Genomic DNA, 23,091 nt, shown 5'->3' with positions numbered 1-23,091 from the left:
ACCTTAAATTTAAACCTTTATTTTGTTAAATATGCTGTAATCTGATTTATCAGTTAAATCAAAAGTACAAACTGAGAATCACTTGGTTCAATAACATTTGATGAAAGAAAGAAAGGATCTGATAGACTGAAGATTTTCCGTCGTCCTCTCGGGTCGATGGGTTCATTCCAGATTACATCACATTTGTTTTAACCATCACTAAACTGAATACAGTGTCAGTAACACAATTATTCACTTTGCACCAAACATCAAAACTCATTCCGACAATAAATCACAGAAGTCCAACAAACGCATCATAAGCAGTTTACTTCATGTTTATATTCACATGTGTTTTCATCACGTGTGTATCTTCTCTCAGTTGGATGAATTTAGATAAAAATTAATATTCATGACACTTAAAGAGTGACTCAAAGTTTGTTGGTCAGATTTTTAATCATAAGCAATAGTTTGGAGACACAGTTAGCGTGTTACCCTGACGTGTAGCATGTGATTTAGCATGTTCACACCAGCTGTAGCTTGTTTCCATGCAATTCAATGTGTTATGATAGCAGTATATATGCTAATAGACTAATGTTGATGTCATCAGTAGCATGTGACATTAACCTTTTTAACTATGAGCATGTTAAACTGCTAGCTTAATAATTAGCTGTACTTCCTACGTTATTTGTCCTTATCATTGAGGCCCCCCCCTGACACGGCTACGCAGACTTAGAACCCAAACCATTTCCTCATCCATCCTTTCTTTTCTTTGGTCTCCTGCCTTTCTTCAGACGACTGCTCGTCTGTTTTGTTAAGTTTGTCTCGTCTGGCGACCTTGGAGATGATTGTTGCTCTGTCCTTCATTGTCTCCAAAGACTTGATTCGAGCCTGGTAGCCCTCCTTAGCCTCGGACTTCTCTCCTTCAATCAGCATGTCAATGTAGTCGGGGGTGGTCAGGGGGTTCGGCCTCAGGGCGATCTCTTGCAGACGAGTTATGGAGTTAGCTGACTGATCCATGAGAGACACCATCATGTCCTGAAGGTGACAGATCTCTTCCTCTTGCCTCTCGATCAGTTCCTTAACACTGAACTTTTCTTGCTTAGCTTTCTCGTACTTGTTCTTTATGTCTTGAAGGGTCTGCTTCTGTTTCACTGGAACGTACTCCCAACTGTATGTCTGATTGAAATGTACGTTCCAAATGCATTTTCCAGGGCAGACGATGCACCTCCCGTCCTTATCCATAGATGAACAGCCACTTTTTCTATCATCCTCTTTGATTGCACAGGGTTGGTGGCAGGTCATTGAACATCTCTGGCAGTTGGTGAGAAACTCTCCACGATTTGTGAGCGGTTTCTTGACGGGCTGAATGAAGTTCGTCTCTATCTCAAAGTTCTCATTTGAAGTCATGACTGATTCATGTTGTTTTATCATTTCTTTGGTTGATTTAATTTGCTGAAGCTTTGCTAGTCCAGCTTTCACTTGCGGCTGAAGACCTTCAACGGCTGTTTCAAGTTGTTTTCGCTCTTTTAGAACCTCTTGGGTCATTTGCAAGCTTTTGGTTTTCATTTTACCCAAAGCAGTGAAGAACCTTTCCATACTTTTGGAACCCATGTTCCAAAACATTTCATCAAAGTTGTGATCATCATCTGAATCCTCCTCACAGGCCCTGTCACTGCTGCCTCTGTTGTCTGCAAATAGTGCAGAGTTGTTGAACTTGAAGTGAACTGGAAGGCCGAAGTCATTTTTGGGACATGGCACTCCAGAGGCGTTGATTGCCTCAAGGACTGGTGGCTGCTTACCATCTGCAAAAGTCACCAGCATCTCAATGTTCTCTGCCACATCTTTGCCAAAAAGTGACAGCACAGAGTCAAAGACATATCTCTGTGTAGCTGTTAGTCGTGCAAGAGAAGCCTGAGTAACAAAACACACTGCGTCAATCTCACTGACTCCATGGACTGAGATGAAGAGCTTACGGATTTGTTCTGTGATCTCCTTGTCTCTTCCGACTCCTCTCGTATCCCCGAACCCTGGAGTGTCCACCACAGTCAGGGAGAAGGGGATTTTAAACCCCTCCTGATGGTTCAGTTTGTACACAGTGACTGCAGAAGTCTGGCTCTCAGCTTGTGATCTACACTGATCCTCCACTATTAATTTAAATCTGAATTTGTCCCTCCACTCCACACCTACAATGTAGTTGATAATCCCATTGATGAGTGTGGACTTTCCTGAGCCGGTCGCTCCGAGGAGCATGATAGTACGATTCTGCCTCATCCTTTCTTCACCTAAGTTATATCTTCTGCATCCATCTATATCAATATCTTCTTCTTTCAGTGACAGTTTGTAAACTGAGGGGGATTCACCATCTTTAGTCTTGCTAGTATGTTTCAGGTAATCTGCAAGACGAGCAAATTGACGTTTTGTTGTGCAGACGTTCACAGAGATGCTTTCCTTGCTTCTGCCAGCTCCACCACAGTCACATCTGACCCTGACAACATACTCTGTCTCTGACAGAAGCTCTGATATGATCACCTTCTCAGCTCCTGACATTGTTCGGTTCCACTGGAGATCTTCTGCTTTCCTCACTTTGTCTGCTTGGGCGTACTCCACGATGTAGCTCAGAACGTGGACATCTTGTCCAAGCTCAGCAGGTCTCTGCCAGCTAACGGTTATCTCACTTGAGTTTGGTTCAACTCGAGGTTCTCCAGGAGGGCTGCAGGGCAGAGTTCTAATGGTTCCACTGACCTCGTTGACTGGTCCAACACCTACTGAGGTGACAGCTCTGCATCTGAACACGTACTCTGTGTTAGGACTCAGGTCGCTCACTGTGACGTCTCCATCCTTTGACGCCGTCTTCTGTTGCCATCCATCCTCTCCATGGACACAGTACTCAACAGAGTAGGAGGTGATGTTCTCGGCTCCAGATCTGGGTGGAGAGATCTTCAGGGTCACACTGTTGTGGTTTATGTCACTCGCTTTCACACTTTCAGGCTTTGAAGGTGGTTCAAAGTTCTCACTGAGAGAAGAGCCTTCATCATAAAGGTAGATGCTTGAACCTTTTTGTGTCTTATTTGTCAAACCCACTATGAGGAACTTTATGTTCATGTTCTCCTTGTTGGCCTCTGCAAAATCACTGAAGAGCTTTGCTTGTTTCCTCATTTTATCAGGAACTTTGTTTGAAAGGTACCACTGCTCCTTCTCTACATCATAGGTCTGTGGATCTTGAGGGTCATCAGGTGTTGTGGTTCCCTTTAAGTATTTTGATAAAGCGGAGAGGTATGACTCAGCGTTTCCCAGTGAGGTGAAAACAAAACATAGGACCTGCTCTGCACTGAGAATCTCCTCATCTAGACCATTCTGTGATGAGATGGTCTTTGTGTTTTTCATCATCTTGGTGAAAGACTTTAAAATGGAGATTTCTCTCTCTTTACAGTCCATCCACTCAGTCAGGTTTTTGCTGTTGAACGGAGATGAGTGTCTCTTCATCAGTATCTCTGCAAGCACAGCCTCCTCTTCACCTCCTCCTCGTATAGATGGAAGTTTCAATGATAAAGTTCGTTGGAATTCTAGTTTGAACACAGAGCACATTTCCTTAAAACTTCTAAGTTTTTTGCCAATCTGAGGAAACTGCTGTGCTGTTGTTGTTCTCATGGCATCGTTGCACCTCATTTCCAGCTCACTGAAGTCCTCCAGGACTGTCTGTGCTTCCTGAACTAGTCCTACACTTATCTGACGAACAAGTTTAGCAGCAGTAGAATCTAAACTTGTCAATGGCAACAGCCAGACTTTCACTGGAACTGCTTTTTCCCCATTGGATCCCAGTAGTTTTGGCAGGCTTTGATAGACCTGCACGGCATCCTGAAAGGTCACAGGATTCTTTTCAAGAGAAAAGTCGCCGTGGAACTTGCAAGAAAACTTCTCAACATTTGCCTTCTCTTTGTCTTCCATGTTCAGGGAACCTTCCCCCTCTATAGAGATGCATGGGAGCTTCTTGATCGCCACTTTCAAGTTGCCTTGAACGTCCTGATGATCTTCTCTTTCTGATATCTCACGATCAAACACAAAGAAGGCTTGTGCTCCATAAAGAATAGCTGTGACTACATGTGTTGCTATTCCTTTGTCAAAAACATACGGATGTTTCACGTTGCCTCTTCCGAGATGTTTCATGGACAGTTCCTGGAACTTAGTGGTAGTTTCATACTTCAGTGTTACTCTGGCTTGATTTCTGGATGTCTTGTGATCATTCAGGTATTTGGCCGATCCCTCCACCTCAACCAGTCCACCCAAGAAACTTGCTTTCAGAGAAGCTTCAACCTTTAGTGCTGAAGATTTGTCCTCAATCGATTCAGATGCAACTATCTCAAAATGGCTGTTAGGTTTTGGTCTTTGTCTCATATCTTTTCCGAGGTCATCGGGGTTCCACAGAGTCATTCCTGCCAACAAAGAAGACGTGTGGTTAAACTACCTTTCAAACAGAGAAAGACTAAAAGCAACAAGACTCATCATCTTTGTATTTGGAAGCAGGAATAATTTTACAATCAACAAAAGTATTTCTTCTTTCAACTTTCCCTTAAAAAGATGTTTCTATAAAACAAAAACTAATAATTGCTTTTTGGTGGCCAAGCTATGCCGCACCTTGGCAGTTGTAGTTCTCTCCTTTTAAGTTGGACTTTATCAAAGAAACAAGGATTACAGGAGAGTTAATATGTTAATCCTCCGGTGCCATCTACCAAACGCTGATACTGTCGATCATTTACATGACATGCTAACTCTTGAGAATATAGACTAACTGATATGTTGGTTGATTTAAGCTAATGACTAATGTTCCTTTAAGAAACAAGAAATTAAAGATATGTGGGTCTTTGAGCTGCTTTATTAATAGTGTTGCTATGGTGTAGTTTTACCACTAGTGGGCAGTGTAACATCATAATTAGAGTTCACTGACACGGTAAATTATTGTTGACACTTTAGGCTCATAGCACTGGCAGCTTGTATAAAACATATAATTTAATTAGTTAGCCACGTAGTTAGCTATTAGCAATGCTTAGGGATATTATCTCAGTAGTTTGTCTCAAAACTTCGACCATCACACCTGAAAACAGCTTATAAATAACTTTTGACATTCGAGAGATAACGACAGGTAGGAAAACCCTTCTGATTAACGTGCACAGTGGAGAAAGAAGGAGCGGGAACTGCATGATAACCGACCTCTTCACTTACAATCACATGTTACTTAAAGTAGCCAATGACAAGATTGGACTGTGCCTGTAGCGTAGCAGCTAATGCTAGCTTGAATGGGTTAATTTTTTATTTTATTTGACCTTTATTTAACCAGGAAAGTCCCATTGAGATTAAAAACCTCTTTTCCGAGGGAGTCCTGGCCAAGAGGCAGCAACAAATAACATATGTACACTCACAATATTACACTCACAACATATAAACAGAAATTAAAATGATAAAAAACAGTTACAAGCAAATTAAAATTCATAAAAAACATCTACAAGTAAAAGAAGTGGTCTGAAATGCTCTCATCGTAGATTTAAAAGCGTTCAAAGAAATCATTTCGGTTAATTTAAAATCTTTTTGCAGCCAGTTCCATGTGGTGGGAGCAGAGTGGACGAATGCCCTTTTTCCTGATTCAGTGCGGGCCAATGGAACTAACAAAAGCATCTGATTGTTTGAGCGCAGACTGTAAGAAGCAACACTTTTCTGTGTGATTAAATTACAAATATATGATGGCAGTAGCCCAAGCATGGCCTTATAAATAAAAGTGCACCAATGTCCCAGCCTCCTGGTGGACAAAGAGGGCCAACCCACTCGAGAATACAATTCACAGTGATGGGTCAGGGCTCTACAGTTAGTGATAAACCTCAGAGAAGCATGGTAAACAGCATCAATCTTACATAGACATTTAGCTGAGGCATTCATATAAATCAAATCTCCATAATCTAAACTGGATAAAAACGTTGCAGTGACAAGCCGCTTTTTCACCTCAAAAGAGAAACAAAATTTGTGCCTGAAGAAGAAGCCCAATTTAAGTTTCAATTTCTTCACAAGATTGTCAATGTGGGGTTTGAAGGAAAGGGAATCATCAATCAAGACACCAAGATATTTATAGATATGAACCACCTCTATGACATTTCCCTCAAGAGTGGACACTGTGGGGACAGTTTGAGGTACTTTCTTAGAGTTTGAAAACAACATTTGTTTAGTTTTTTCAGTGTTGAGGACTAATTTTAGTTGCAGGAGTGTGTGCTGGACTGCATCAAAAGCTTTCTGCAGAGATTCAACAGCTCTAGCAGGAGTTGATCCAAAACAGTAAATAATTGTGTCATCTGCATAAAAATGCATGTTAGCATCTGACACGTTTTTTCCCAAATCATTAATGTACATAATGAACGAGAGGGGTCCTAATATTGAACCCTGTGGCACGCCCTTGTGGACACTCACAAATTCAGAACACAGACCATCATATTTAATACACTGAGTCCTGTCATTCAAATAATCTGTGAACCAGGAAACTACATGATTTGACAAACCCAAGCAAAAAAGCCTATGCTTTAAAACAGCATGGTCCACAGTGTCAAAAGCCTTTGACAGATCAATAAAAAGTGAAGCACAGTGCTGCTTCTTATCAAGAGCAACTAATATATCATTGATCACTTTTGTAGCTGCAGTGATGGTACTGTGTTTTTTCCTGAAGCCTGATTGCAGTTTTGAGAGAAGATCATTAAATGTTAGAAACTCTTTTAACTGATCACACACAAGAGATTCAAGAATTTTTGACAAGGCACACAGATTTGATATTGGCCTGTAGTTGGTTAAAGCTGCTGGATCACCTCCTTTTAATAAGGGGGTAACAAAAGCTGACTTCCAAACAGATGGAATTTCTTTGTTTTCAATTGAGAGATTAAAAAGGATTGTAAGAGGCTGTGCTACAAAATCAGCTGCTATTTTTAAAAAGTAGGGCTCTATTAAATCAGGTCCAGGGGATTTTCTGCTAGCCAACGTTTTGAGGGCTTGATGCACTTGCTGCACAGTAAAAGGTAAGAAATTAAAGGGTTCTCCTGAAAACCTTGGAGCTTCTGTGCAGGGAAACACAGGGGCAGCTCCCGTAGAATCAAACAAAGAACCAGATAATACAAAATGATTGTTAAAACAATTTAGAACCTCAGTTCTATCATAGACTGGGACCGAGTCTTTTAGAACAAATATCGGAAGAGCCGGAGGACTTTTACTTACAGATATAGATTTAATTACTTTCCAAAATTTCTGTGGATTATTAAGGTTCTCAGTTGTGACAGATAAATAATATTCAGATTTAGCCTTTTTAATAAGAGTAGTGCATTTGTTCCTTAGTTGCCTGAAAATAGACCAGTCAGAGGCAAAATCACTTTTTCTGGCTTTGGCCCATGCCACATTACGTCGATGGATGGTATCTGACAACTCTGGGGAAAACCACGGATTATCTCGTCCCTTAACCCTGAATTTCCCGATGGGGGCATGTTTATTTACAATTTTCACAAAGTGTTCCTTAAAGAATGTCCAAGCTAACTCCACGTCCGGCAAAAGACCTATGTGTCCCCAATTTACCAAAGACAAATCATGATGAAAAGCCTGTTCATTAAACATTTTTAAATTCCTCTTGAAAATAATGCGTGGTTTACGTTTGGGGATCTTTGTGTCCCTGCAAATAGCAACAACACAATGATCACTCAAATCATTGCAGAAAACTCCCAAGGATAAGAATTTATGAGGAACATTTGTGAGAATTAGATCAATCAAAGTGGACTTTTCAGATTTTTTAAGATTTGGCCTTGTAGGTAGGTTGACCAGCTGGATAAGATTAATAGAGTCACAGAAAGATTTAAATTCATCCGAAACTGCATTTAGCCAGTCCCAATTCAGATCTCCAGCCATTAAAAGCTCATTATAATTTAATTTGGACAAAAGATGCTGCAATGACGATAATGCCTCCTTTGTGGCAGATGGAGGCCTATAGCACCCGACAACAGTCATAGAGAGGGACTTTGCTATTTCCACCTTCAATGCCAAAAATTCGAATTGCTTAGAGATAGACTCAGACAGAACAATTGAAGCATCAAATCTTGATTTAACGAAAATGGCTACACCACCGCCTTTCTTGGGCCTATCACTACGATAAACATTGTATCCGAGTATGCTAATGTCTTGTAATAGATTTTGTCAGCCAAGTTTCTGAGATGACCACAATGTCTGCATCTGTTGATCTAACCCAAATTCTGACCATGTCCATCTTTGGTACTAAGCTGCGCACATTAAGATGAATACATTTGAGACCAGACATTAATTTAAAATCAGCGGGAGTCTGGATACATTGCAATTCAGGACCAGGGTTTGATTGCACATCTCCAGACAGAAGTAAGAGTAGTACAATTATCACTGCTCGTCTCACATTACATTTTGAAGCAGTTTTTTTATGTGTTAAAGCCAGGCAATGCCTTTCCTTAAGGGAAAGAGTAAGATTATATAATGTAAAAAAACGTAGAAGTTTAGGTAAGTCCCTAGGTGGGTCCGACCACAGGTTTGAGGCCCAGACCAAATCAGACTGTGGTTGCTGAAAATGCCCAGCAACATTAGCATTAGTGCCACTATAGTAAGTGTCTTGCATGCTCGACACATAGCTAGTGGTACTCACCAAGGGGAAATTCCTTGGAGTCAGGTCCCAAAATGTCAACAAACATACTAAAGTTAAGAAAAATGCCATTGTCTTTAAATTACTGAGTTTACTATGCTAGCTGCTGCTGCTGGGGCCTTGAGATGCTAGCAGGGCTGCTGCTGCTGGGGCCTTGAGATGTTAGCAAGGCTGCTGCTGCTGCTGGGGGCTTGAGACGTTAGCAAGGCTGCTACTGCTGCTACTGCTGGGGCCTTGATGTGTTAGCAAGGCTGCTACTGCTGCTGCTGCTGAGGCCTTGGGAGTTAGCAAGGCCGCTACTGCTGCCTTTGTTCTAGCCCTTCAGAGTCCAGGTAGTCCGCATTCATTTCATGTGATGAATGATAATATCCTTAAATCCAGTGTGCTCAATGAGTAGCCGAAACAAAATAGCGCAAAAAATGAACAAAAAATGAACAAAGACAGAGAGAGAAACTCACATACAACCTAACATGCTGCCATCTCGGTTCCCTAACTATGGACTGGGATCCACCTTCAAGTTCAGGCTGATCACACAATACACAACCCCACTAATACTGTCACACTATTCCACTAACCAGCAGGGGGCAGTAACACGTCAAAGTATTCTGCAATGCACCAAAAGAGCCGGATGGAAGAAGTCTGCACACGAGTAAACATGGATGAAATGCTGGAATCAAATACATTTTCTATAAACGTAACATATGTCACCAAAGTTGGATTTATGAGGGACAACACAATTGAAGAGTAACAATGAAAACTGAATCTCAACAGTATGAAGGAGTATTGGGACAAAGTTGAAAGAAAAAAATCTGCAGTTTCATTGTAATATTTCAAGAAAAGAATTTGTAATTTTATGAGAATAAAACCACATTATTAGTCTTTTTGTCATGAACATCAGTCGATCAGTTTGTCTCTTGTGTTAAAACGAGGAATGTGCAGCATCTCGTTAAACGAAATACTTAAAGTTTAGCTTCATTCGCTCGACAAGATCGTCAGAAACAGATTGTGACTGTTGAGAGAAGAAAGAACCACAAACACATAGAATTACGGAAGCATATTGCATTCACTTGAAAAAGAAAGAAAAAATAGTTTTTCCGATATAATTATCTCGGAAAAACAGGAAAAACTAATAATCAGAAAAACAGAGCTTTTTTTACATGCTTTTATTTTTAAAGTGACATACAGCGTCTCTTAAATCTGTCAGACTATTTTTCTGAATAAATAACAGTGAACTACAAAAGACTAATGTAGCGGTTTGTTCTCTTATACTGTCAGGAGGCCTCAGCCGGAAGGACACGAGAGATGGTTATTGAATCGGGATACTAACACTAACCCTACTAACCCTACAGACCCTACTAACCCTACTAACCCTACGGACCCTACTAACCCCACTAACACTGACCTTACTAACCCTAACCCTACGAACCCTACTAACCCTAACCCTACTAACCCTAACTCTACTAACCTTACTAACTCTACTAACCCTACTAACCCTCACACCCTTTTACTTTCCTTCACATTTTTCTCTATCGATAGAACCGCTTTCCGTTAGAACCCCTTTCAAAACAAGAGTCCCAACCAACACCCTGCTTATAACAGGAACAATACATCAACCTTTCATAATAAAGCCATTAACCAATGGACAAAAATTAAAACTATCCTTCATCTATCTGTAGCATGTCCCCCGAAAGACAGTCAAGACTTTAACTGATGTTTTCAGGTTTATTTGAAACTTCCCTAAACAACACCGTGAGAGCTTGTGCCTTCAGTATGGGGTGCCGTTTGTAAAGCTGCTCACGCTGAAAATAACAGCAACATTTTGTCACATTTAGCTTCAAACCATGTTTAAAAAACTGGTGTGAATTTTTGAGAGTCACTTTTTTGCACATTTACAACAATATTTGTCAACTTTGAGATATTTTAAATATTTAAATCCAAATGTTAAATGTTACACTTAAATGTTAAATGTTAAATGTTAAATCTAAATGCTAAATCTAAATCTAAATGCTAAATTTGAATCTAAATCTAAATGTGAAATCTAAATGTTAAATCTAAATCTAAATGTTAAATCTAAAACATACAACTTTTCCTTTGTGAAGTTACAGATTCATAACAAGAAGTCTGAGTCTTTACAGGAATTTCACTTTCAAAATAAAAGCATGTTGGCTTCTTTCCCTGTTCTTCCGAGATAATTATCTAATTTGTTCTTTTTTCAAGTCAATGCAATACGCTTCCGTAGAGACTGTCTCTTTAGTGGAGGAAGAAATGTTTTGTCGACTGTGACGTTATCGTTGCTCACGTCTGGGTTATGACCAGTTCTTCTTCGTGGTTATTTTATTATTTTGTATTTTCTTAATTTTTTTAAATGTATTTGCCTTTTTTCTCGTAATTTTCATAAGATTGGGTCAATGGATTAAAATAATCGTATTGATCCCAAGGGAAAATATGAATATTAAGAATTATACTGTCGTATAATTATGACTTTACTCTCGGCTGTGGCTGGGGGGTGGAGTGGTCATTCTCCAAACAGAAGGTTGACGGTTCCATCCTCAGTCTTCCCCATCTGCATCCTGAATTGTCCTTGGGCAAGATACTGAACCTAAATGGCCCCTGATAGAGGTTACATGCACGGTTGGTAAGTTACTTTTGATAAAAGCATCTGCCAAGTGACATGTGATGTAATATTATGAAAACTCTTCTTTCCTTTACTTTGACATGTCCCTTTAACTTGCACTGCTGATTTGGGCCTAATAAATAAGTCCACAGTTTTTTATTTTGAAATGTGGTTGGTTCCCCGTCTACGTATTGATTTCTACCAAAATGACAGACTACAATCACATCTGGTAACGTGTGAATCTTTACCAGGGATGAGAGAATCTTGGCGGCAGTCGTACAGCATCCCGAGGCTGAAAGGCCGGCCGAGTGCTGCCATCTCCATCGTTCTGCTGGACTCAGGATTCATTTTCAGTCGAGACTAGAGGAATCAGACAAAACATCCAAACTGTGAGTCGTCCGTCACCTCGTTGAAACACAAACAGGCTTCACTGAAATCATTAAATATAAGATTGACCTTTCCTCAGTTAATATTAACAGACAATTTAAAGAATTCTAAACAGAACCTACAAGAGCTCATATCTTAGAACCACCATTAAATAGATCCTGTTCTTTATTTGGATTAAATCAAACACACTCATTAATATAGGTCCTCTAAATATGTCTATATATATATAATATGTCTATAATTTATTTCATCAAGATCCATCGATTAAACTGTGAAAATGCTCCAATGTTCGATCCAATAATGTTAAAGAAACGGACCGAAAACAATCCTGCAAACACATTTCAATGAGTTTTGTGTAAATCTGGTCTAGTTGTTTTTGTGTAATTGTGTTCACAAACACACAAACCAACAGACAGGTGGAGGTTATCAATAAATCACTGGTGTGTTACTACAAATGTGTTGTTTTAAATCACACATTAAGTCCGGAGCAGCGAATGAACAATAACAGAGGAATCAGATGATCATCGTCAGCTGATGTGAGAAATCCAAACGAACTATTAACATAATAATCCAGCAGAACGAGATTAAACCACATTATCTCCTAATGCAGCTGGGATTAGACACATGTGGGGAAAGTGTGTTCATCAGCAGCTGCATCAAACCAAGACAGAGCACTGACACACACTGAAACACCAGGTGTGTCAGTACCAGCGCTAAATCCCTTCACAGAGAGAAACAACTTCATGTGTTATTCTTTCAAACATTAATAAAACAATATGGACCAGCGACGCTTTAAGTAAAGAATCCTGATGTATTTCTTCCTGAAGTAAACATTTTAATAAATGTGTGTCAATTGTGTAAAGAGTAGATTTAAAAGAGTTTTAAAAAGTCTCAAATTCAACAATCTCAAGTTCAAGCACTAATCTGTCACTGCTTCTTAAATACATTCAAGTCTTAATCTTATGCTTAGTTTGATGCACGTTTTTAGAAAGAAATGTTTTTGTATCATGTTGAGTTTGTAATTTTTCATTCTTCTTCTTAAAAAGTCTCAAATTGAAACAAGATCTTTTTTTTTACATGGAAAACAAATGCAGCTGTGCAGGGCTTCTTTTCATGTATATATATATATATACAATGTATACAGACTAATATTCAGACAATGCAGAACAATAAGTTTTCAACACAACATAAGTAAAAAAACTAGAAATTAATGATTGTATTTCTCTTGATGAGAGAGAGAGAGAGAGAGAGAGAGAGAGAGAGAGAGAGAGAGAGAGAGAGAGAGGAAGGAGTGTGTACTTACAGTGGACAGGAAACTGAAGCTCTGAGGCAGAGCTGCAGTTCAACTCTTTATATCTTCACCCAGCAAAACACTCCCCCACATGTTTATTCATGAGCAGCTGACAAGAACCCAGCTGATTTCCCAGAAATACCATGGCCTTGAGAGAGAGAGAGAGAGAGAGAGAGAGAGAGAGAGAAGGAGAGAGAGAGAGAGAGAGAGAGAGAGAGAGAGAAGGAGAGAGAGAGAGAGAGAGAGAGAGAGAGAGAGAGAGAGAGAGAGAGAGAGAGAGAGAGAGAGAGAGAGTCTCTTTCACTTCTCTTGATTCTGGTAAACGTCTCATTTATTTGAAGTTGGTTCAGTAAATTGTTTAGTGTTTCTATCTTTGATCAGATGTAAAGATACTGACTGTAAATTTAAATATAATCTGATTATTAGAATGAATCACAGTTTGGAATTTCAAAGCCGTTATTAACTTTATTTAACTTTTTCCTTTGCATCAGTTATTTATCCATAATTTTGTTCTCTGCAGTGTTTATCAGAGTCATTTGAGGTTTAGTTTCACCTTCATATTTGCAGGTTTCTGGGAAATGGTGTGACTTCCAGTAAAGACCTCGTCTCTGTGCTCATAAAAAAATGAAAATAGTTTAAAACAGAAAGTTCTCTAGAGAATTGTTCTCATGAAAATGTATTAACATGTGAAGATGTTGAGTTTTGATCTGATTAAAAATTTTTTTTTTATAAAGTCCAACAGGTTTGTCTCTACATTCCCCAACCAAGTGAAGCCGCACCCATGTGTCTGTGTGTGTGTGTGTGAGGGTGTTTGTGTGTGTGCCTGGGTGAGTTTATAAAGCAGCTGCAGCACTGACACAGACACAGAACTCTGCTTCTCCTGCTGACAACAGACAAACTGAAGTGGTAAGTTTCTGAGCTTCATGATTCTAGATTTTGTGGATTATTTCATGTTAGATTAAAAAAAGCTTTTCTTCAAATCACTTGTTAAATGTTTTTTTCTGGCACTTTTTCTTTTTATATTTTAGTCGTTTTGAAGATGTCCATCACGAGCACTATTTTGAAATCACATCACTTCCTGTGCCGTGTACCTGAAGAACCACCAGAGGTTTGTTGTGATTCTTTTCTATCAGCATCTTGTTTTAAAAGTAATTCTCCAGTATTTGTCCTGGATGACTCTGCACCACAGCTCCAACCTGCACAGTGAACACGTTCAGATGATCTTAACTTATCGGACACACATTACATCACCTCACAAATAGATTCCTCCTAGTGGCCGGTCGGCTCGTCTGTCCCAGTCTTGTGAACAGGATTTCTTAAACACACCTTGAGGGAATTTATTCAAAATTGGGTCAAATGTTCACTTGGACTCAACGATGAGCTGATTAGATTTCAGTGGTTGAAGGTCAAAGGTCATGGTGACACCATGACTTGTGAATGTGATATGTTAGAAACAACCAAAGGGAATTTCTTGGATGACCTGATTAGAATTTGCTGCTCAAAGTCCGAAGGCATTATTGCCTTGTTCATTGTTAATGTGTTTTCTTAATGTTCACTTATAGTCCAGGCAAAGTAACTAATTTTGGAGCCAAAAATCGAATTAATGTAAAATAATTTTTTTCAGCATAGATAATTTCTATGAGGTGTCCAGAACAACATACTTAAAGTCCAAAGAAATTCTAGTTGAGGAAATGTGTTTAATTCTCATCAATGTGTGCCAATAAGGCCAGGCAACAATACATCCCAATGGGGCTATTGTTTTCCTTTACTCCTATCAAAATGTAACTTTGCACAATGAAAGTACCCATGAAAAGTAACATTTATGTATCACAAGTTTCTTTGAAAATTAATTTTTAAATGCAAATGAGCTATACACTAATCGAATATGCCCAAAACACACCCCATATTGCTAAAATTGTTTAGTTTACTCCTAACACAATAAAACTTTACATGGTAAAAGTATACATGAAAAGTAACTTTTTTTAGTATTACAAGTTTCTTGTGAAATTAATTTGAATATGCACATGAGCTCTCCACTTATTGAATATGTCCTAATTTGCATAGGCAGAAACACCATTCATATGTATGACAAATACACTACCGTTCAAAAGTTTGGGGTCACTTAGACAGTTTCGTGTTTTCCATGAAAACTCACACTTTTATTTATCAATAAGTTGCAAAATAATAGAAAATATAGTCAAGACATTGACAAGGTTAGAAATAATGACTTTTATTTAAATATTAATTTTGTTCTTCAAACTTTGCTCCCGTCACAGAATACTCTATTTGCATCAATCACAGCATTGCAGACCTTTGTCATTCTAGCTGTTCATTGGTTGAGGTAATCTGTCGAAATTTCAGCCCACGCTTCCTGAAGCCCCTCCCACTAGTTGGATTGGCTTGATGGGCACTTATTGCGTACCATACAGTCAAGCTCCTCCCACAACAGCTCAATGGGTTGAGATCTGGTGACTGCGCTGGCCACTCCATGACAGACAGCTCACCAGCTGCCTGCTTCTTCCCTCAATAGTTCTTTAATAATGTGGAGGTCTGCTCTGGGTCATTGTCCTGTTGGAGGAGGAGATTGGCTCCAATCAAGCTCTGTCCACAGGGTATGGCATGGCGTTGCAAAATGGAGTGATAGCCTTCCTTATTTAAAATCCCTTTTACCTTGTACAAATCTCCCACTTTACCAGCACCAGTCAGCCCCAGACCATCACATGACCTCCACCATGCTGGACAGGTGGTGTCAGGACTCTTCCAGGATCTTCTCACCTATTCTGCGTCTCACAAATGTTCTTCTGTTTGATCCAAACACCTCAAACTTTGATTCGTCTGTCCATAACACTTTGTTCCAATCTTCCTCTGTCCAATGTCTGTGTTCTTTTGCTCATATCAATCTTTTCTTTTTATTGGCCAGTCTCAGAGATGGCTTTTTATATGACTCTGCCTAGAAGGCCAGCATTCCGGAGTCGCCTCTTCACTGTAGACGTTGGCACGTTTTGCGGATACCATTTAAAGAAGCTGCCAGTTGAGGACCTGTGAGGCGTCTCAAACTAGAGAATCTAATATACTTGGAATCTAATATATACTGAGTTGTGCACTGGGGCCTCCCACTTCTCTTTCTACTCTGGTTAGAGCCCATTTGTGCTGTTCTCTGAACGGAGTAGTACACAACGTTGTAGAAAGTGTTTAGTTTCTTCGCAATTTCTCTCATGGAATAGCCTTCATTTCTAAGAACAAGAATAGACTGATGAGTTTCACATGAAAGTTCTCTTTTTCTGGCCATTTTGAGAGAATAATGGAACCCACACATGTGATGCTCCAGATACTCAACTAGCTCAAAGGAAGGCCAGTTTTATAGCTTCTCTTAGCAGCTAAACAGTTTTCAGCTGTGCTAATATAACTGGAGAAAGGTTTTCAAGGGTTTTCTAATCATCCATTAGTCTTCTTAGGCGATTAGGAAACACAATGTACCATTAGAACACTGGAGTGATAGTAGCTAGAAATGGGCCTCTATACACCTATGTAGATATTTCATTAAAAACCAGACGTTTCCACCTAAAATAGTCATTTACCACATTAACATTGTAAAGAGTGTATTTCTGATTAATTTAATGTTATTTTCATTGGGGAAAAAAAGTGCTTTTCTTGAAAAATACGGAAATTTCTAAGTGACCCCAAACTTTTGAACGGTAGTGTATATCGGCCCAATCTTCATCCTATTATCCCACTGCCAATGGTTGATGGCAAAGCTGCTTTTAGACTGACCTCTAACCTGAAAACTGCCTGGCTTGGTAGAACCTACCCCTGGCTACCAGGCCAGGCGAAGATTGGGTGAAGACTGGGCCGATGTATTTGTCATACATATAAATGGTGTTTCTGCCTATGCAAATTAGGACATATTCCATTGTCATTTTTTTTCTTCTTTTCATGGGTACTTTCATTGTGTTAGTTTCATTTTGCTAGGAGTAAAGGAAAACAATAGCCCCATTGGATGTATCGCTGCCTAGCCGTATTGGCTCGGATTGATGAGAATTAAACATATTACCTAAACTAGGATTTCTTAGTACTTTTAGTATGTTGTTTTGGACACTTCATAGAAAAGATCTAAGCTAAAAAAATAAAATATTTCACAATTACTCGGTTGTAAAACGCTACTTTGCCTGGACTATTAGCCCAGGGCTCTTCAGCCCCTCTGCAGTGTACAGTTTTATGCATGTTGCGCATATTTTTTCGCAAATGGTGAATTTAACGATTCAGCTTTCAAATGATGAACGTGACGTTCACGTTAAGTTTTTTAAAACATCATTGTATCATGCCGTCATGAAGTACCAGGAGCGGTGAGTGTGTATGTGTGTATGTGTGTGTATGTGTGTGTGTGTTTGGGTTTGTGTGTGGGCTCCCAGACAGTGCACACACACAGGCCCCGGGGCTCCACCCCCCCCCTGCGCACTCACTCGCTCAGACACACAGTGAGATCAGAGCTCGTTCACGTAAAGCAGCCTCTCAGTGACCGGCTGCTTCTTAACAGTTGAAACAGTGGAAACACAGAGTTTCTCTGGTCTCAGCTGATCAGAGATCAGCGCTGCAGCTTCTTGATCAGAGCAGAAGCTGCAGTTGGTTTGTACCGAGCTTCAGTTTCTGTGTTCGCCTCCAGTCTGACCTGCTCTCGCTATTTGTTTTCACATTTCGCCAACTAAAATATATATTTTTAAGCAATTAGGCTGCAGCTATATGTTTTTATTTAGTTTAAAATAGGGTACTTCTTATTTCATACATTTTCCACAAATATGGGGAGGAGTCAAATAGCCCTACAAAGTTCTGTGTTTAATTTATTTCAAAGTAGGCCGACACCTGTCTGTGTATTTTCATCTCCTCTTCATAAGCGTTTGGTGTTTTCCTTTGTTCTAACAGGCAAAAATATCAATAAAATGTCAACAGTTCTTTATTGTCGTTCTATAATTTCATAAATTCTACAAACTATAGTTAAGTATAGAATAAATTTAAATAAAACTTTATTAGCTTTGTTATCAAATATGTTTTGCGACTCCAGACAAATTTTATTTGGGGGAAGAGGGGGCAAAATGGCTCTTTTGATGGTAAAGGTTGCCGACCCCTGCTATAGACCTACAGAGGAACTGATTAGGTTTTGGTCGAAGGTGAAAGTCACAGTGAGGTTACAAAACAAGCTTCGTCCTCTTGTTCATGATATTAAGATAAGTTTGTCTTTAGAGAATTTCGTCACATTGTCAGTCGTCACTTGCAATAGTTTTTGGTTAAAGGTCAAGGTCACATTGACCTGGACCTGGAGAAACGTACTGTTGCAGTCATTCATCAATAATTTTCTGTTAAATCTACAATTAACAAAAGCCAAAGTTGATTTTAACGTCCACCACCAGTGCAGCTGATGTGTTATATGACAACTGCAAATGTGTGTGACGCTGTTTTTTTTGTTTCAATATTTGTAATTTCAGATCAGCGACCGCGTCACAACCCGGATGGAGGAGAGTCTGATCAGATCAACTCTCCAAACAACGGACCTTCACACCAACTGATTTACACTTTGACATTGTTGTCACAGATTTTGTGTCGTCACCAGAATGTCGTCTGTATTTCGCTCAGCATGGAAGTGGGGAACTTCAGTTTTTTTTAAACCAAAATCAAATGATCCTGAAGAAACTTCACATGTTTTTGACTCTGTTGTTAATATACCATCAAACGACTGCATTCCAGAGACGCCAGAACGTTCTCAGCGACTAGCGGACGCCGTTAGAGATGAAAGCAAACTGCTGAAACCTCAGTCAGGGTCTCTCCCTGTTTATAAAATCCCCCTGAAAGAGGAGGACATCACTGTGAACGGGTGCAAACGTTTCCACTTCGGGAAAGAGTCCCATGAACGTAACCGCACCATAATGGTTCTTGGAGCAACTGGTGCTGGCAAATCAACTCTTATCAACGGGATGATTAATTACGTTCTCGGTGTTGAGTGGAACGATCCCTATCGGTTTAAGTTAGTAGATGAGGGTCAGTCCACCTCACAAGCTCATAGCCAGACTACTGAAGTCACTGTGTACAAACTCAACCGTCGGGACGGCTTTAACATTCCGAACTCGCTCACTATTGTTGACACTCCAGGGTTTGGAGATACGAGAGGTATCGAAAAGGACAAATTGATCGTAGAGCAGCTTCGTAAACTCTTCTCTGCTGAGGGTGGTGTCAGTGAAATCGATGCTGTGTGTTTCGTAGCTCAGGCTTCTTTAGCACGACTCACACCAACACAGAAATACGTGTTTGACTCAGTGCTCTCCATCTTCGGGAAAGACGTGGCAGAGAACATCCGGGTTCTGGTGACATTTGCAGACGGCCAACGTCCACCAGTTCTGGAGGCGATCAACGAGGCGGATGTCCCGTGTCCGAAAAACAAAGAAGGACTACCGGTTCACTTCAAGTTCAATAACTCAGCGTTGTTTGCCCAAAACAAATCGTGTGCAGCAGAGAGCGCGAGTGAGGAAGATGACGAGGGAGACTTCGATAAGATGTTTTGGAACATGGGGATAAGAAGCATGAGGAAGTTTTTCACTGCTTTGAATGTGATAACGACCAAAAGCTTGACGATGACTAAGGACGTCCTCAGAGAAAGACAGCAGCTGGAGGTCTCAGTTCAGAATTTGCAGAAGCAAGTTAAAATTGGGTTAAACAAGCTGGAGGAGTTAAAAGAGACGGCTTCACAACTGAGAGATCACGAGGCAGAGATCAGCAGAAACAAGGATTTTGTGATCATAAGCAAAGTCATGAAGGCTTTTCAATATGATAATTCTGGTTCTGGATCTTACATCACAAACTGTCAGCAGTGTAACTTTACCTGTCATGACGATTGTGTTTATGCAAACGATGCAGATAAAATACGCTGTTGTGCAATGGGATCAGATGGGTACTGTACTCAGTGCCCAGGCAGATGTGTTTGGAGTATACATTTTAATCAGAAGTACAAATGGGAGTACAAGGAAGTCATAGAAAGAACAACGGTAAAAGAGCTGGAAGAAAAGTACCTGAAAGCCTCCGAGGCTGCGACGCCTGTGAAGTCACTGATTGACAAACTGAGGGCTGAGTACGATCTTGTGCAGGCTGAGGTGGTGAAAGTGATGGGTGACTCTACAAAGTGTCTAAACAGACTTAAAGAGATCGCACTGAGGCCAAACCCTCTGTCCACTCCAGAGTACATCGACATGCTCATAGAAGGAGAGAAAGCTGAGGCCAAGTCGGGCTGGAAGAAACGAGTCCAGTATCTGATGGACATGAGAGAAAAAGCAGAGTTCATGGCTAAAGTGGACAGAGGAGAAGAATTCCTCCAGAGTTCATCCAGTGACTTCCAGTCTTTTCTTCAAGGTCCAACAAAGGACAGTGCAGACAAAGACACGACTGATAACACCAACGAGAAGGGAGACGCCGAACAGGACCAAGATGAGAAAGACGAAAACCAAGATGAGAAAGACGGAGACCAAGATGACAAAGACGGAGACCAAGATGAGAAAGACGAAGACCAAGATGAGAAAGACGGAGACCAAGATGAGAAAGACGAAGACCAAGATGAGAACGACGGAGACCAAGATGAGAACGACCGAGACCAAGATGAGAAAGACGAAGACCAAGATGAGAAAGACCAAGACCAAGTTAACACTGAAGATCAGGACCAAGATGAAGATCAGGAGCTGGATTCAAATCAAAGCTTTGAGGACCAAGACCCTGACAGTGATTCCATCAACGACCAGGAGGAGAAAGATTCTGATTTCAACCAAGACCAGGACGTCGCTCGCACTGCGACAGAGACGGACTGAGGCGTCTTCCAAACATCTACATTTTCATTTAAACCGAAATTATCTCTGTCTGCAAGTGTTTTGGCTTCATATCATTTTAATCCCTGTCCAAACTAGCATGCATGTGAACACGGATCACCTGACCATGCAGGTACACATGTATGTGCCGCTGTAAACAGGAAGCATTTGTTGTGAGTTGCAAAAAAGAGCTCAGTTAGGAATGAAAGCATCAATGTTGAACGCTGAGGCAGGTTGTTTTCTGCATGAAGATGGTCATGTGACAGGAGCCTGACGAATCAGAGAGAAGGAACCAATCATCAAGAGGTTGTGAGCGTCTACGTTATCGTTTCCAAACATCTCGGTTTCTGTAATGTAATGTTGCTCTTTGTCAAAGTAGAAAGTTGAGAGCTCACATGACAGCCATGTCAACAATGTAGTTCACTGGTTGATGTAGGTCAAATCATATCTGTGTCTTTATGTGTTTCATATCTGAATTACATGATAAAACAAACAGTGGAACAAATGTCAGTTTGCTTGGTTTGAACCTGTGTTTTACTCACAGCTGGTTTTATCTTTGCTTGTGTTCTATAACTTTTTATGTTTGGAAAACTTGAAGTTGAAGTTGTGTTATTGTTTTGCAGTTTATTCAAGTATCTCTGACAGAAATATATAAGTAAATAAATCCAAGTTGAACAACTGATTTGAGTGTTTATTTATTTTTGTGCATGTTAACACTCCAACACCAACATTTGAACTGTTTTAATCTTTTCTATGACAACATGAATTCCATGTGTAACAAGGAATTGAACTTTTCTTATTTGTGTGAGTCAGGTTAATAATTATCCAATCACTGTTGTGACTTCTTGATATGTAATATTTCTCCTCAGATACTCGACCATCACTGACAATAATCCATCAGTTCATTGACCTTCAGTTTATTCTAATCAAAGTTGCTGAAGAGTCGTTTTTTAAATATTTTCTGAGGATTTCCACAGAATTTGGTCCGGACTTTATCTGGAGTAACATATAAAGGAAGTAATGTATAAAATCTGCTGCGTAGATCAGAAGTTTTGTTTATAGATAATTGACAACAGATATTTAGTGTGTGTTTGTGTTATTTTAAATGTTTGCATCTGTCACGTGTTAGAAACATCAACGTAAAGTCTCTACAAAACTCACAGGTGTTTATCCTGAAGAGAGGAGGAGCTCAGCTAACTAACATGGAGACTGGTGTAGTTACTGTAATACAGCTTCATGACCAGCAAGGGGAGCTCAACATCCTGAAACGAAAAATTATATCAATTACCAACATATAATAATAATAATAATAATAATAATAATAATAATAATAATAATAAGTTTATTCATACAGCACTTTTCAAAACAGCTTTTACAAAAAGCTTCATAAAGACGACAAAAACAAGAAAATCTTCAAAGACAAAAAGCGAATTGCTAAAATGTAATTTATTATTATTACCTGTCATTTGGCAGAAGCTTTAAAGGTTCAGTATCTGGCCCAAGGGCACTTTAGCAGGCAGATGGGGGAGACTGGGAATTGAACTGCCGACCTGCTGGTTTAAGGACGAGCACTTGCCCCCTTAGCCACTCAAATCATTTTCAAATCAGATTGCAGATAAAATAATACAACATCATTAAAAAGTGATGGCAAAAGTAAAGGAGAAGAGAAAATGTCGCCTATTAAAGGGAATATTAGTACAACATGTACAAACATGAGGTTTAAGCAATATAAATATAAAAATACACGTAGAACAGAACTTAAAAGTGATGCAAATTTTAAAACTCCAAAGACACATGAGAAACATTAAATAATCACAGCAATAACAAGAAGAATAACTTTGTTTAAGAAGCTTTACAAAGTGCTTCACAAATAACCGTCAAACAAAATCACAGTCAACAAACAAGACAAATCAAATGTGATGAAACTATAGTGGACAAAAGTAACACAACAAGCAGCTGACGACCTGACGACCTGACGGGTGACCTGGGTGTTAACCCACAATCTGCATGTGTTGCCTGGGAACAGGACACTGCCCGACCACAGGGGGGGTCTCCTGCAGGTCCAGGACAACCCAGTCCTGAGGTCTTTGAGGGTGAAATGACTCCATAACATCCACAGTGAGCAGGAGGTCACCACTGTGTTCCTCCAGAAGGGACTCGAACCCAGTGCCAGTCTTTGAGGCCTGGTGCTCGGGTTCGATGCTCTGCACCACGCAGCTCCGCTCCCAAACCTCCAGCTGCTGGCGGCTCATCCGGGGGGGAACGTCCCAAACATCTTGCTGTGAGGAAAATGAATTAAATGCATCATCTGCTT

The 23,091-nt window shown here is 40.0% G+C and overlaps 2 protein-coding genes and 1 long non-coding RNA gene across 3 annotated transcripts; 1 reads left to right on the top strand and 2 right to left on the bottom strand.

Annotated features, from left to right (window-relative positions):
* Positions 1-3: 3 nt before the first annotated feature.
* On the bottom strand, positions 4-13,000 carry LOC128454662 (uncharacterized). Its single transcript, XM_053438121.1, has 3 exons — positions 12,955-13,000; positions 11,513-11,624; positions 4-4,409 (listed from the first exon to the last, which is right to left on the bottom strand). Exons 2-3 carry the CDS (start codon positions 11,610-11,612, stop codon positions 709-711), a joined length of 3,801 nt encoding a protein of 1,266 aa, XP_053294096.1. The 5' UTR covers positions 11,613-11,624; positions 12,955-13,000; the 3' UTR covers positions 4-708.
* A 767-nt stretch (positions 13,001-13,767) lies between these two features.
* LOC128454669 (uncharacterized) lies at positions 13,768-21,459 on the top strand. Its single transcript, XM_053438141.1, has 3 exons — positions 13,768-13,848; positions 13,971-14,050; positions 18,420-21,459. The coding sequence occupies exon 3, from the start codon at positions 18,546-18,548 to the stop codon at positions 20,778-20,780; it is 2,235 nt and encodes a 744-aa protein (XP_053294116.1). The 5' UTR covers positions 13,768-13,848; positions 13,971-14,050; positions 18,420-18,545; the 3' UTR covers positions 20,781-21,459.
* LOC128454693 (uncharacterized) lies at positions 21,454-23,040 on the bottom strand. Its single transcript, XR_008341639.1, has 2 exons — positions 22,237-23,040; positions 21,454-22,039 (listed from the first exon to the last, which is right to left on the bottom strand). It is a non-coding gene; the product is annotated as an uncharacterized LOC128454693 (long non-coding RNA).
* Between the last annotated feature and the right edge of the window lie 51 nt (positions 23,041-23,091).

The sequence above is a fragment of the Pleuronectes platessa genome, chromosome 13, assembly GCF_947347685.1.
Source record: "Pleuronectes platessa chromosome 13, fPlePla1.1, whole genome shotgun sequence".
Taxonomy (NCBI): Eukaryota; Metazoa; Chordata; class Actinopteri; order Pleuronectiformes; family Pleuronectidae; genus Pleuronectes; species Pleuronectes platessa.
This window is presented reverse-complemented; position numbering and strand designations above follow the sequence as displayed.